At 39.4% G+C, this 16,531-nt stretch overlaps 1 protein-coding gene across 2 annotated transcripts in view; it reads right to left on the bottom strand.

The window, feature by feature from the left end:
* The window catches only part of BLTP3A (bridge-like lipid transfer protein family member 3A), a 63,966-nt gene extending 48,424 nt beyond the window's left edge, over window positions 1-15,542 (bottom strand). For both annotated transcript variants that reach the window (XM_054569242.1, XM_054569243.1), the window contains exon 1: window positions 15,199-15,542. In XM_054569242.1, the coding sequence (XP_054425217.1) occupies window positions 15,199-15,242 (44 nt within the window). In that variant the 5' untranslated portion in view covers window positions 15,243-15,542. The remainder of the gene's footprint in view (window positions 1-15,198) is intronic.
* Window positions 15,543-16,531: the final 989 nt, after the last annotated feature.

The following is a 16,531-nucleotide window of genomic DNA, read 5'->3' as shown; positions in this document are numbered from 1 at the left end:
TTTTAGAGCAAGAGGAAGGCAGAGAGAATGAGAGTGAGTGCTAGAGTGAGAAAAGCAGTTATGTAAGAAACATCAATCGGTTGCCTCCTGTGTGTGCTCAGAGCAGGGATCAAAACTGCAACCTAGGTACCTGGCCTGACTAAGAATTGAACCCACAACCTTTTGGTGTTTGGGATGATGCTCCAATCAACTGAGCTACCCTGCCAGGGCTAGGACTTTTTTTATGTAAACAATTATATCATCTCTGAATAAATAAGTTTTACTTCTTCATTTCCAAACTTTAAGACAACTGACATTTGTATTTTCACCTTGTATTCTGCAGCCTTGCTAAAACTAACTTTTTAGTTCTAATAACTTTTGTTAAGAAGCCATGAGATTTTTGACATAGATATTCATGTTGTCTACATCTTTGTCAAGATTTTGTTACCAGAGTTATTATGATAGACTTATTAAACAAGTTTGGAAGTGTTCCCCCATTCTTTATTTCCTAAAGTAATTTGTGTTAATTAGTTATTAGTTCTTCCTTAAATGTTCTATAGAAATGACCAATAAAACTATCTGGGCCTGCAGTTTTCTTTATGAAAAAAGTTTTGACAACAAATTCAATATCTTTAGTAAATATAGGACTACTTAGACATTCTATTTCATTTTGTCAGTTCTGGGAAGTCATGTTTTTCTAATAATTTTGCATGTTTTATCTAAGTTGTCAAATTTATTGACAAAAGATATTAATATCTTTTAACATCTTTTTAACATCTGCAAAATCTGTCTATATCCCCTCTTTCATCGCTGATAGTATTTTTTTCCTCTTGATCAGTCTTGCTTAAGGTTAATTTTATTGATCCTAATTAAAACAAACCAACAAACAAAAAAACCTTTTGGCTTTAATCTTCTCTATTGTTTATCCAGTTGTCAATTTCACTGATTTCTACCCTTTATTTTTCCTTTCTTCTACTTGGGTTTATTTTGCTCATCTTTTTCTAGCTTAAGTTAGAAGCTTCAATCACTGATTTTTAAACTTCTTTTTAAAAAAAAGCACTTAAAGCTATAATTTCCCATTGTTTATTTGCTACGTCCCACAAAGTCTGATATGTTGAATTTTCACTGTCAAGTAGATAGAAATATTTTCTGACTTATTTTACGATGTTTTCTTTGATCATGAGTTATTTAGAAATGTATTTTAAATATTCCAATCTTTTTTGGGGGGGCGGGGGCTTTTCCAGCTATCTTATTGTTACTGATTTCCAATTTAACTCCATTGTGGTCAAGAATTATACTATGTAAGTTTGCTATATTTTTATATGTAATTGAGACATATTTTATAGTTTAACATATGGTCTATCTTGGCAAACCTACCCGTGCACTTTAAAGAATGTGTATTCTGCAGTTATGTGTAGTGTTCTATAAATGTCAGGCAAGGTGATGCATAATGTTATTCAGATCTTCTATATCTTTATTGATACTTTTCAAGTTGTTCTATCAACTACTGAGGAAGGAGTATTAAAAATTTCCAACGATGATTGTGGATTTGCCCTTTTCTCCTTTTAATTCTATCTGGTTTTATTTCATGTATATTGAAGATCTTTTATTAGGTTCATAAATAGTAAGATAATTTCTGATGAATTGATCCTTTACTATGAAATGTTTCTTTTTATCTCTACTAATAATCCTTGTCTTGAGGTCTATTTTGTCTGATGATAATATAGCCATTCCTGCTTTCATGTGCTTACTGTTCACATGGTGTACTTTTCTTTTCACTGGTTTTTAATACACTGTTTGTTGGTACTCATCATTAATTCATTTCATAAGTTGTGACTAGTGCCAAAACCACCCAACAATGAAGCATTTTCTCTTGTGGAGGAGCGTCATGACTTAGACAATCCTAGCAAGTGTGACAAGTCCTGAGCAAGCACAGAGTGCTGAAACAATTTTTCTCATCAAAATGCGACAACTACAGGGTCTGATGAGTTCTGAAGCTGGCGCGTACTCAGGTATGAATGTATATTCATAGAGTTGTGCAATCTTAAGCTTAATCAATTTTAGAACATTTTCATTACCCACTTCCAAAATAACCCATACCCTTCTGCAATTATCTCCCACAGTCCAAGGCAATCATTCTATTTTCCATCTCTATAGATTTGCCTATTCTGGGCATTTCATATAACTGGAATAATTTATTATGTAGTCTTTTGTGTCTGACTTCTTTTCACTTAGCATGTTTTCAAGATCCATCCACGTTATAGCACAAATCAGCATTTCATTCATTTTTATGGTCACAAATATTCCACTGTATGAATATACCACATATTGTATATCCATTCATCAACTGTGAATATTGTTCTGTTGGACAAATAAGTTGGTGAGATTCATAATCCAAACTATCTCCCCTGTAGTATACAGCAGCTGAATCTCTGCTGAATTCTTTCGGCTTTCTGTTGTTTTTTTTCTAGGCTCATGGAGTCTTCCCCAATGCATGTTAAGGATTTGGATGGTTTAGGTCCCCCCTTCTGTTGCTTCCTCCCTTCTGAGATTTCGCCCTTTGTTTTCCAATCCATTCTCTGACTCACGTCTAGTAAGATTGTGGATTTTTGCTTAAATTATAGCCACCCACCACACAAACTAAGGAGTACCCTCAGGCAAAACACTATATAAATGGGTATCTTATCCAATACAGTTCCCATCTTTCATCAGCTGCTGGCTAATTTGGTCACTTTCCAATGTCTTCAAGAAGCTGTTTTTCATATAATATCCAGAATTCTTCATTATTATCTGAGGAAGGGTTAGTTCTATATAAGATATTCCTCTATTAGAAGGTAAAACTCTTTTTTAATTATTTATTTTTAGAGAGATGGGAAGGGGGGAGAAAGAGTTGGAGAGAAACATCCAAGTACAAGAAAAACATCAATCAATCGTCTCTCATACGCCCCCAACCGGGGACTTGGCCCGCAACCCAGGCCTGTGCCCCAACAAGGAACTGAACCAGAGACCTTCCAGGTCACAGGCCAGCATTCAATCCACTGAGCCACACCAGTGAGAGCGAAAACTCTTTTCTATTAAATCTCATTGGTATTATTTCCTCCCCAAGAGGACACAATGTGACCATGATGTGAGTTACCAAAAACATATATAACTAGAGGTGCACAAATGGACCTCTCAGAGTACCATGACTGAGGGCTAAGTCATCCAGTTGGTCTGCTGGTAAAGCCCCTATCGTAAAAAAAAACAATATAAATTGTTTTATATTAAAACAATATAAAAAAGTATAAAGAGAATATAACAGTTTCCATATAGAGAATTATATATCTAGATGGACAGATGTATAAGATAGAATTATTTCATATATACTCTTCTAAAACTTGATTTTATTTTCAATGAACAATATATTGGGTATTTTATACTGTCAAACTTCTTAATGCTTCTTAATATTTGGAGAGTTATCTAAAAACTACACCTCAGTATAGATTTAATAAAGTTCCTATTGATTTCTCTTTTATATCATAATGTTCTCTTATTTGACTCCTCCTGTAGGATGAATTCATAGTAGAATTATACATTTTGATGGATAATGCCAAATTTCCTTCCATAGACATGATACTGATATATACTCTCAAAAATTATAACCAATTACACACATTTCCCCATTCCCCAAGCCCCTGACTTGAGGGACTCCCATCTACCCTACTCCCCGTGCTAATATACTAGTTGATAGAATAAGGATTCTAGAAAGGTTTTTTCTTTAATTTTCAACAGTAGCCCTGATGAACATTCTAATTCCCTCCTCTAAACCTGGAGGCTTGCTTGTTTAGCTGAAGCCCTATACCCTGTCTGGTTTGAGCCAGTCTTTGTGGAGAACTAAATATTTGCCATCTGGCCCACTAGCAAGAGTCCAGACATATAAATCATGTTACCTATGGACTCTTCATCTAATTGACTATTACATAAGTCATCTAATTTATTATACATTTGACTGTCACCTGAAATTCTGGCTGCAATTTCTTATCCAGTGTCTCCCCTACGTACACTTATATTGATCATTCTAAAATAAGAACTAAGATAGTAGGGAGGTGGCTCCTAATCAACTATAGCTCAGAAATAGCTGCCCTCTGCCCTCTCTTTACCCTTCAACTATTGAGTTCCCATCATGATTAGGTCGCAGGTGCTTTCCCCTATACTGATCTTGAAGGTATTACATCTCCTGACACAAATCTTGGCATGTCTCACCTTGTTAGAAACATTTCTTGTCATGCTAACATATTTCCCTTAATCCTTTACTTCCATGTCTTCACAATTCCCAAACTTAAATCACTAGCAGAAATTAATGAACTCTGAATACTACATTTCTAATTTTAAAACTTACATACAGGCTCTTGGACTAACCAAAGTGAAAATGCACTTGCTAATGCTCTGAAAAGGTGGGCCTATTTCACTAACAGGCATTGTTCGTTATTCACTATTGGATAAGAATAGATTTCTTTATGGAATAGCTTCAAACAGCTAGTTAGAGAAGTGTAGCATGTAAATTATCTGAGCTTTAAAAATTGCCCAAGAAGGATACTGAGGAAAAAGGAAAATTCATATCATACACTAGGCTGTCTTTAATTTTTGACCAGAACTGGCCCTAATTTTGACCAACTTACATGCTTATTTTAAGAAGTACTGACTGCTCAAAATAAGCTAGCTGTCTTTCACATCTGCTGGTGAAAGATAAGCCCTGTCAGATCTTTTAGTAGTTTCCCCTGCAGAGATCATTCAATGAACAAATACCCAAGACAGCAGTATATTCAACTGGCTAGAGACAGCAGGTTCAAACCATATAAAGTAGCTGCAGAGGACACAAAAATGTTTAAAATAAAAATGAAAGTCTCTAACCCCAAGGAGGACTATGAGCTCCTCAAAAGCTAGAGCTGTGTCATTTGGATCTCTGTCCAGCACAAAGTCTAGAATAAGTATGCTCAATTAGTGTTTACCGGTAATAATACAAAGCAAATACATGCTAATTGTCAAACAGGTAGAATGAACTAAAGGGTATATCCAACAATCCATTCACGTTCTCTTATATATTACAAACTGTAATACATCTGATTAACCAGACATGTTAAATCAGGTTTAAAAGTAGCATCTGTAAACACAGAAATAAATTTCTATGTGACACAGACGTAGAAAAGATATCCATTAGAGATAATGAGAAAGTGCAAGGTGTTCAAAAAGAAGAGAGAAAGATCAGTAGCTCTGTCTTTTATAATAAAACTAATATTAGGAAAAATGAAAAATGGTATTTCTGAGAACAAAAATTTTTTAATAATTAATATTTAATAATTGCTTACATTACTCCAGGCAGTGTCCTAAACACTTTTTTTATCCCCACCCAAGGATATTTTTTTCACTGCTTGTAGAAAGAGAGGAAGGGAGAAAGAGAAACATCAATTAGCTGCCTAAGGCCCAGGCCAATGGCAACAGAGAACAAACTAAAACTTTATCCAGATTCCTTGGCATGGTATACAGGCCTCTAGGCTATAACCTATCTTTCCAGTATAGTTTCTAGCTGTATTCCACCCTCACACCCTAAAGTCCAGTGGTACAAAACCATATATAGTCTCGTAACCTCTCAAATCAGGACCACTGCTCACGCAGCTTCCTCTGCCTGGCATCACCTTTGTGCCTCTGACTTTCTGTGCCACTCAGGCTCCACAGATACTTAATGCTTCGCTGGGCTCATCATTTACAGGCCTGTTTTTCTCTACAGGTAGTTAAGTTCCTCCTCAAAGGGAATCTTGTCTCATCTATCTTTGAGTTCCTGGTACTTGGCATACAATGCAGGTGGTCAATGAAAGTTTAATGAAAGAATTAATGAATAAATATTCTCAGAAACAGAGCCCTCAAAGGCAGCCCAGGGCCAGGGACTAGCCAAGGGGAGGGCTAGACTCCCTGAACTCCCTGTTCCCAGGCATCTGAGAAGGGCTAACATACCACCAACAGCTGAATATTCAACCTTCTTGCAGCAAGCCTTCCTCAGAGAGGCTGAAGAACCTCTCTTATGGGCTAAGAGGACTAAGAAGCCACAGCCAACTTTACCTGAAAGGGAGATAGTGAGGACTCTACTGAGGTTCAGCAAAAGGAGGCACTTTTTCCTACAAGATGTATTGTATTTCCTATAATATATCACCAAGCCTCTAACTTCGTATCATTTTCTAAAATAAAAAGCATGCCTGATTTACAGCCCCCTCTTTTAGACAGGTTAAGAAACAGAGATTTCAAAAAGAAAGGAAGGAGAAGGAAGGGAGGGAGGGAGGGAAACATTTATGTTCGAAAAAGGAAATGCATGCTTTCAGCTCTGCATGAGAAAGCACTAGACCAGATGATTAGGGCCAGTCAGCTTGAACAAACTTAGTCCATCCTTATCTGGATTTTCTCCGTACCTGAATCCCCCAATTTTCAAATGACTCATACATACCACAAACAGCTGCCCAGACCTCTGCTCCATCCCCACTACCACTGCAACAGAAATCATTTTGGAAAATCAAAAACAAACAGAACTTCGAGAGTACCTGTGGATTCAGAAGCTATGAAAGTAAGAGCTTAGGGGAGCTGCCAGGGGTGTCCCATCTTTTGGCGTCTCTAGGCCACACTGGAAGAACAGTTGTCTTGGGCCACAGATTAAATACATTGCAACACATAATCACATAAAAATCTCATAATGTTTTAAATAAATTTACAATTTTGTGTTGGGCCACATTCACAGCCATCCTGAGCCACATGCGGCCTGCGGGACACAGGTTGGACACCCCTGCACTGTAGAACATATTCTGAATTAGAGGTAGTCTAATTAGAATAGCATTCCTACTCCAAAATACGTTCTCCACTTTTCCCCCCTGACTTAGCTGAAACATATATCCTAAAGAATTGGGGATTTTGGCAAGAAAGTGAGATGAGCAGAGCATGTGGACCTGGTTGGGGCTGGGAATACGATAACAGATGGGTGAGGGCAGAATCAACAAAACGGGGTACACGAGAAGAGGGAACTTGGGAAGTGGAAAAGAGACATAAAGGAGTGAAAAGAGAGAGCATCACAAGCAAGTTTCAGCTGTTTCAGAATTTAGTCTAAGTCAGTGGTTCTCAACCCAAACAGACTCAATACCAAAGACAAAATACCATATGATTTCACCCATAAGTGGAACCTAATCAATAAAACAAACAAGGGAGCAAAATATAACCAGAGACATTGAAATAAAGAACAAACTGACAGCAGCCAGAGGGGAGGGAGATAATGGGGGAAAGATGGGGAAGGGTCATCAAGGAACATGTATAAAGAACATTTTCTAAATTGGTGAAAAACGCTTGATAAACTTCAAAACAATCTTCACCCAGGGTAGTTGCAGTCCTGGAATTTGCTGTGGTTTAAAGCTGCGTAATACTTTGTGTTTATATGTAAAACAGTTAGATTCTAGGCTTATATAATCTAAATAGGTAATTCACCGGCGTAAACATCAACAAACATTCCAATGTCAAAAAAGACAAAGGATAAAGTTCCTTTGTGTGAAATTATTCTGCATACCGCATGACATCAGCATCTTCTGGTGGCTCATTAATGCTGGTCACATCCCTCAATCACAACCCAAAGATATGATCTTGATGATCTAAAAAATCTTACTCTGAGAAATAGGGAAGAAAAAACTTTTTCTTCTCATTTTTCTCCCCTCCTACTTCAAATGGTGCCTAACAACCGTGATCTAGAACTCTACCTAGTGAGCTTATCCCATATATAATTAATCCACTATGGTTTTTGTGGGTTAACTTCGGACCCTATTCAACATTTATAACACTGTTTCTACTGAACTCTACACTCTAAATTTCAAACTTAGAAATAAAGTTTGAGAGCATAACACTTCCATAAGTCAGAGACTTAAATACACTGACCTCTCACCATGTTTTAATTTTTTAAGTGATGTTTTAATTGTTTAAGTGATGACGGCCAAGCCAAATATTACCAATGCACTATAAGGACTGAACACGCACAAGCAAAATAACCATTGATGTAGGCAAGTAAAACAAATACTTTATAAGACATCAAGTCCTTATTTTTGTGGTAAGAAGATACAAACTACTTACCCTTTACCTAAATTAGCAATACACTACTGTGTATTATCTTTACACTTACAGTTTTCCCCTTTACTATAGATATTGACTGAGTCTGCTGCTTATAAATACTGGAAAATGTTGTTAATGTCTACAATTGGCACCAGTAGCAAGTACTTGCCTCATTCACACAAATATAAAAGGTCCCTTAATGATACTGAATGAACTGGATTTCCTTGCCCTTCAGACCTCTGCACCCACCCATCCCCAGCACTCCTCAGGTCTAAGATTCTCTGAGTTCCTACTATGCACTCCCACTCCACACATCTACTGCACCCACTTCACCCACTCAACGCATCCTCAAATTCCCTGGTTTTTGAAGCAGCCAATCCCTGCCATTACGGAGGACCCACTCCAGTGAATGGAGAGAATTGAGCTGGGAAAAAAGAATGTTTTTTTTAAGTTATTAATGTTATACTTACAGATTATTATTCAACCAGACACTATATTAGGCAAGGGTAACTAAATGACTTCTATTTTTTTTTTCACTCTAAGAATACAATATATGATTGTGCTATCTTCTTAGACTCTCTATATATAAGTAAATCCTCTAAGGAACCAACCTAGTGTATACATTTCAACTATTTCACTTATGCTGAAGTCAGAGTTTCCTCCTTGTAGTATACCTTGAGATGAAAAACATGATAAACAGGAACTGCCCTGGCTCCTTCTCTTCTCCAGTGCTGATACAAAGAGCATTCATCTCTCCTCTCTGTATTAAAATGTTAAGAAATATAATTCCTAAATATCTAAAAATTATACATGCAGATAAGTTAGGCACAATCTTGAAGATGCTGAAAAGCATTATCTCCAGAAACTAACAGTGATCTCTCTTGAGCAATTTTAATAAGTAAATATAAATAGTAATAGTAATTGGTTATTACACATTTTTTTCTCGACCAGCCACTTTTATACATTATTTCTAATCCTCCAAACAACATTAAGCATTATTGTACAGATGCTTAATGTACAGATGAGGAAGTTTCAAGAAGCTAAAAGACTTGCTGAACACACAGCTTAAAAGTAGCAGAGTCAAAATGCACAGCTACCTTTTAGAATACAAAGTCCTGGTTCTTCCTGCTACATTGATGGGCCTCTCAGTCAGTCTTTCAAAGCAGACAATTTCATTATTTGTGAACCGTACAGTAAGCTATTTACATCAAATACATATGATAGTACTGCTTTGAAATTTTTAATACTTTTAAATGCTAGTTTTGAGACACAAGACAACCATTTTACCCTTGGAAAGGCGTAAGGATTGTAATTCAAAATCTATGAAATTCAAATTTTAGTTTCTTGAGTAAAACTGGGGTGTAAGCCCTGGCTGGTATGGATCATTGGATTTAGTGCCAGCCTGTGAACCGAAGGGTCACCAGTTCAATTCCCAGTCAGGGTACATGCCTGGGTTGTGGACCAGGTCCCCAGTAAGGGGCGTTTGAGAGACAACCACACATTGATTTTTTCTCTCCCACTCTTTCTCCCTTCCTTCCCCTCTCTTTAAAAATAAATATTTAAAAAATGGGGTATAAGTTTACAGAACAGGATGAAACTATTAAATATTCAGGGTAGACTAAAGACCAAACAAAAACCCAAATGCCTGAGAACAGCCCCTCCTTTCATTTAATGTACATGACTGTTATTTTGACAAGGAACTAAGCATCACATCCATTCCAAGTAAAAAAATTTATGGGCTAGTAGTTATGAATTACCCTAATTATTTTCACTGAACCTGCCTAATTTGAGCATTTCTCCTTATGTTTCCAAGGTCTGATACTTGTGGCTAAAATTTACAAATAGATCAGAATTTAAAAATTGTAACAGGCAAAAATAAAGTGGCCCTCTGGTTTGTCACAAAGTGAAAAAAAAATAATTCAAAGCACACCCACCAATATGGCTAAAATAAAAAAAATGAAAACTACCAAGTGTTGGCAAAGATGTAGAACAACCAGAACTCCCATACACTTCTGGTGGAAGTGTGAATTGCTAGAGTCACTTTGGAAAACTGTTTGGCAATATCTATTAAAATGTAATATATGCATATCCTAAAACCCAGAAATTCCACCCATATTATATCCCCAAGAGATATGTATATATTTGTTTGCCAAAAAACACATACTAGAATGTTCCTAGCAGCACTAGTCATCATAGTCCTAAACTGGGAAACTATCCAAATGTCCATCAACAGTAAAATGTATAAATAAATACAATACAGCAATGAAAACGGAGGCTCTACACTGTGATGAAACAACAGGGATTAATCTCAAAAAAATAATGTTACCCTGGCCAGGTAGTTCAGTTGGTGAGAGCATCAATGTCCTGATATGCTGAGGTTATAGACATAAAAATCAACCAATGACTGAATAAATAAGTGGAACAACAATTACGTATTCATTCTCTTTCTCTCTCTCTCCCTCCCCCTAATCAATAAAACAATAATAATTATGTTGAGTTAAAGAAACCAGGCATAAAAGCATACATACTATATCTATATCTATCTATCTATCTATCTATCTATCTATCTATCTATCTATATATATGATTCTAATTACACAAAATAGAAAAAGACAAAACTAATCCATATTGCTTGAAGGCAGAACAGTGGTTACTCTGTGGTGGAGGTAATAATGGACAGACACAAGGAGGCTTCATGGGAGCTAGTAATATTATTCCTTCATATGGGCGCTGGGGACAAGGGTATGCTCAGTTTCAAACAGTGAATGGATGAGAACCATTATAGCAACAGAGTAAGTTAAAAAGCAAGGCTCCAGAATCAGAGGGCCTGCATTTTAATTTCAGTTACATCACTTACTAGTTACAATTTGGGGCAAGTTATTTAACCTCTCTGTGCCTCATTTCTTTATCTATAAAATGGGCCTAATACCTACCTCATAGGGTTAGTCTGAGGATTAAATCATCCTAAGACTTTTAAAGTACTTATTTACACAGTTGGCTATTATTATTAAATATCTGCTAGGTAAATGAAAGCTCTTTATTCTGAAGCAACATAAGAAGATGAGGAAGACAAACAAAGACATAAGACTTGGCTATTTCTAGAAAATGCACAAAATAATTATTTAGGAAATAAAGGTGACAGCAAAGGGGCATAACCTGGAACTTGAGACTAGTCCTACAAACCTTCAACTAAATAGACCTTGAGCAAACAGTCAACCTCTCTGAGCCTGAAGGTTGCCACTGTGCACCAGGGACTGGCCACAACGATCTCTTCGGCATAATGAGTACTAATAAACGAAGGCGCTGATCAGGGACTAAAATGGCTGAGTGCACAGCTAGGCTCTCTAATTCTCCAGAAGAACTCTTTAAGTTTTTTATGCCTCTGAATTTCACCTAATACTTACATTTTTTAAATACCTATCATATTTAACAGCTATGTCTCTGTCACTCAGGGTCATATTTCCTGCAGCTATTTGGAGTAAATAATTAAGACTTCTAATGGGTTTCTAAAATAGCCAGTGGGTTGCTGTCATCCTACTGTGGTAGTGTCCCTAACTTCTCTGGCCACGTTATAATAGTTACTCTTTATTAAGCCCTACTTACATGCCTGGCACTACAATAAATATTTTATCCCCAATCCTCAAAAAAATCTGCCAAGTCTGTAGCATTCTTCCTTATTCTCATCTTTTACAGATAAGAACATTAAGGCTCAGAAAGGCTGCCCTGTTGATTAAGTAGCAGAGCTGGAAGGTGAAATCTGGCTTGTTTGGCTCCAGAGTCTATGTTTCCATGAACCATAGTCCCCTGACTTACTTCACAATCAATCAGATTTCCTCTTACTTGTATAACAAAAGGTCATTAGCTAAGGTAATCTAAAAAAAGAAAAATCTAATTTAGTGAAAAATCAATTTTGGATTTTTTTTTAATCCTCACCTGAGGACATGTTTATTGACTTTAGAGAGAGATAGGAAGGGGCAAAGAGGAGGAGACAGACATTGCTGTAAGAGAGAAACACTGACCATTTGCCTTCCGTCCACACCCTGACCAGGGATGGAACCCGCAACCTAGCTATGTGCCCTGATCGGGGATTGAACCTGCAAACTTTTGGTGCAATGGACAACACTCCAACCAACCGAGCCACCCGGCCAGGGCTCAGTTTGGATATTTTTTAAATGATCACCTTTGTTTCTAAGTTAAAGGTCTCCTCTTAGGTCTATTTAAATGAATATTGGGCATCAAAGCTACTTATATTATATAGCAGGCATCCAAACCATAGTTAGAGCCCTTAAGACATTTACGTTTCTTTCCTGCTGAATCTTCAGTGCCCAGATCAATGCCTTGTCCAGAGTAGGCACTTAACAAAAATATCTTGAATACCACCTCCCTCAAATCTTCTTTACCAAAATACTCTACTAATAAGGAAGATGCATTCCAACAACACTTTATATCTGAAACTTCATGACTAAAATTAAACATAATATGAAAGCCACTGGGGTATCTTTCCTGCTATAAAGACACTTTCCTCCAAGTCGAATGGCACTGTCATCATCAGCAATATGTAACTATTAAACACCTATGGATATTTATTTAGCATACTAATTCAGTATCTTTCTCTCTTCTCTCTTTCCTCATCAGTTTAGCAAGTTACAGCAGTTGTAGTTCCCCTCCAGGCAGGCCAGCCTCTTGCAGGTGTAGTAGAGACCACAAAGAGGCACAAATGTCACACATGATTAGACAGTTTTTCCAAGTTAAATATAAAAGCCCCAAGAGTTTGACTTTTCCCTTAACCAAGCATATGTCATAGCACCCCCTTCCTGGACCCCTGCAAATTGCAGCCCTGAACAACCTCCTCTTCCTCCTCCTCCTCAACCAACCACCCCACACTGAGGAAATCCGAAATTTCTCCCAGTGTCTGTCATATCTATTCCTACTCCATCTAAAAGAGATAGTTTGTTTCCTAAGTATTCACTGAATGTGTCACCATATATTATCACAGTTTTTCTTTAAAAACCCTATCCTCACAGAGATAGGAAGCGCACAGCCTATGTGTGTACCACAGGAGAAGGTACACCAGTCAGGAAAATGGCTCACTCCCACTTTACCTTCCATTGCAACTTGGGCAAATCAGTTACCCTCTCTAGGCTTTAGTGGTCTAGTTTCCTCAGCCAAAAAATGAGAGACTGAAAAGGGTTATTCACCTAGGTCCAGGGCGCTTTGTAGGATTCAGGCATTTGCTTTAGGGGGTTCATATTCCTTCTACCTGGGAACTTATTAATATAAAAAATTATCTGTTCACATATGTGGATTTTTCTGGAGAAGTCTTATGGTTTATATCAAACTGTCATACAAGTAGTAGCCCAAAAATTAACCTTGTTTTATTGAGCTCTTGCTATGTGCAAGGCATTGTGCTAAATCTTTACATATATTAACTCATGGAACCCCTCACAGTAACACTTTAAAGTAGATACTATTATTATACTGATTTTCCAGCTGAATAAAGTACACCAGAAAGAGCCTGCGCTCTTAAACATAATGTTATTAGTTAGGTGAAATCGTCTCTAAACCCTAAAATTCTCTGATTCTATGTTCATTCAAATTAATAGTTGTCCTTTAGTTAAATTTTCTGTCCCATTTCACAGTCATTAGTTCTACTTTTATTTAAATCTTTACACAGAACAACCAAACTCATGGAACACCCAGATAACTACTACCTGAAAAATAATTTTTTTGGAGTTAATCCTAGTAAAGGATCCAAAGGCACTTTCTAGCTCCAGTGACCAATCTGCTCTCACTTTTATAACATGGTGATTAACCAAAAGATGTATCTGAATCTATTACTAATTAAAATCTAAAATCGAAGTAACAGTAAATAAGTCAGAGTGCCAACCAAAAGAGGGGACGCAGTGGCAGCAATCGTGTCTCACATACCACTCACCAACGCAATGAGAAGACCAAGAAAGAAATACGAGTGCAAGGCCAGGGTGTCCTGGCTTCCTCCCCTGCTCCCACCTTCTGAAAACCATTGGCCACTGTTGAGCTACGGTTTGAATCACTCTCCACTTGGGATACAAAGCTGGCTAACGGTATTACACCATCACCACCTCCCTCTTGAAATAAGGAGTGAAAACTATGTGAGAGCCTAGCTCCCAAATTTTGTAGACACCAGTTCTGACAACCTGCAACAGTAACACAAGTTACACCTGAGTTACACCTGCAAACTGTATTGCCTGCCACCCCTCTTCTGCCCAAATTACTGAGGGACATTACACTGCTTAATAAATGGCGGCAAAGGAGAAGTGGACATTGTTACTTCTTTTCACAGGCTGTCAAAAAAACCCCACAGCTTAAAGGGAAGGTTGTTGAAACTTTATGCCCAACTCTCTTGACCTTTCTCCATTTAGTCTGTGTAATGAGAAGAGAAGCAAGGAGGGAGAAAGGTGATCAAAGGAACGGCCTGCCTGCAAGGATATCTTTTTCAAGAGTGATGCAACAGGGTCAGCGAGACGAAGGAAAGGAGGAACTGGGAGCCCCCAGGAAGAAGAAACCCAGCGTGGGAACTGGAAATCTGAGCAGAAAATGGGTTATGAAGGACTGGTGCGAGTGTTATTTAGAACGGACCAGGGGATAAAGGGTCTAGTCTGGAGCGGTCTGAGGAAGGACAGGTGGCGGTGGAAGGCTTGGTGGGGCGGGTACCGAGGCTGTCCAAGGGGGCGGGGGGGAGAGCTGGAGAGTCGGGGCGGGCAGGGAAGGGTGCAGTCTGTGGGTCCTCAGAGAAACGGTCACAAGGCCGGCGTGACCTGCTCGGCGGTGTAGGAACTAAGGGAGGGTGTATACAACCGAGAAATCCTTCAGGGTCAGGGGGCTGTTAGGTTGGGGAGGAAAGCCTGAGGCGCTAGCCCAAGGGCAGGAGCGCCTGTAACCGAGGGCCCAGGGCGAGGGAAGAACGGAGTGGTGACAACGGTCGGGGCCAGAGGAGAAGGGAGAAGGCAGTCCAGTTCGGGTAGAGGCGGGGGCTGCCGCGGATTCCGGGCTCGGGCTGAACAGAGGGAGGCCGGGTCTAAGGGGGTTAAGAAGGGCCCCGGGACTGCTGCGGGCCGTAGCTGGCACTCTCACCGGGACAGGTGCTTCAGGATCTGCTTCTTAATGATCCCGGCCATGCCGGAGCCGCGGCCCTTGTGGAAAGCAAGTGAGCAGCTGTGGCCTCCTCGCTTTGAAGAGGCGGACCCTCACGTCTTCGCGGTGCGGGGACCGGATGCCGCCACCATGGCGCTCTCCCGCCCGTACTTCGGCGCTCGGAGTTCCGCCGCGATCCCACCCACCCGCGCGGTGCTGCGGCCGCCAGCCCAGGGCCGCATAGACGTAGCGCACCCAGCTCCGGACTCGCGGTGGCCAGAGGCAGGCGCGGTGAGAGGCCGGGAGCGCGCGGCGAGGCGCGCGGGCGCGCGGGAAGCGGGGGCGCGCGCGGCGGCGCACCCGCGAGCTCCCGCCTTCTGCATCAGCCAAGCCAACGTCCAATACGCCGATAGAGAAATGAGACGCTTCAACCCTCATCTGCCGACTCCGGAAGTCGCCTTGAAGCGTCGAGAGAAAGGCGGCGTGTTTGTAATTTCTTTTAGGAGTTTCTCTATAATTGCGCAGCTTCCTTCACACATTTCACTCATTTGTTGACCACCAACTACTCCAGTAATCAGGGTGGCGAGTGAAAAGTAGTCTCAGGGACCTGAGAGGCCCATAGAACCACTGTTTTGTACTAAAGAACTGAGAGGGGGCGCGTCGTTATCTTCTGTGTGCCCCTCTTAGCCTCTACGCGGTTAACCAGTGTTTCCTGAATACTCAAGTACACCCCTCCCTTAAGTGGAGGACACAAGAAAATGAGATAGTAATTGTTAGAATTACCAAGGACCTTAGAGAACAAGTTCTTTGTTTTGCAAATAAGGAAACTGAAGCCCAGGGAAATAGTTCAAAAGAGCTTGTCCAAGATCACAACTATTTAGTGAGACTCCGGACAAGCATAAGTGTTCTCCCAGTCCAAAGTTATTTCCTCTCTGTTTCATCCATACACTTAACCATAACCCATATGCCAGGGACATCTATAGACCCAATGGCAAAAGCGGGAAGATGACAGTTTTCTAGACTTAAACCATCAAGCAAAAACTTGAGCAAAATAGTACTCTAAGAAAGCCTTATGGGAAATCTAGCCACTAATTAATTTTATTAAATTTATTCATTCTTGTGAATAGGTAATACATGCACATAATATTGTACAAAAACCAAGGAAAACTTCCCTCCCTCTCCTGCCCTTCAGCCATTCAGTTCCCCTCCCCAAAACCTTTGTTACCTAATTCCAGAAATGGTCTAAGCATGGTCAACCACATAAATGTGAAACTTTTAAAAGAAATAATCAACAGACTTCCTGCATGCCAATGCCTCTCTCTTAGTCATAGTA

This window comes from Pteronotus mesoamericanus, unplaced genomic scaffold, assembly GCF_021234165.1.
Source record: "Pteronotus mesoamericanus isolate MK-2021 breed Mesoamerican mustached bat unplaced genomic scaffold, CSHL_Meso_final contig_20, whole genome shotgun sequence".
NCBI lineage: Eukaryota > Metazoa > Chordata > Mammalia > Chiroptera > Mormoopidae > Pteronotus > Pteronotus mesoamericanus.
This window is presented reverse-complemented; position numbering and strand designations above follow the sequence as displayed.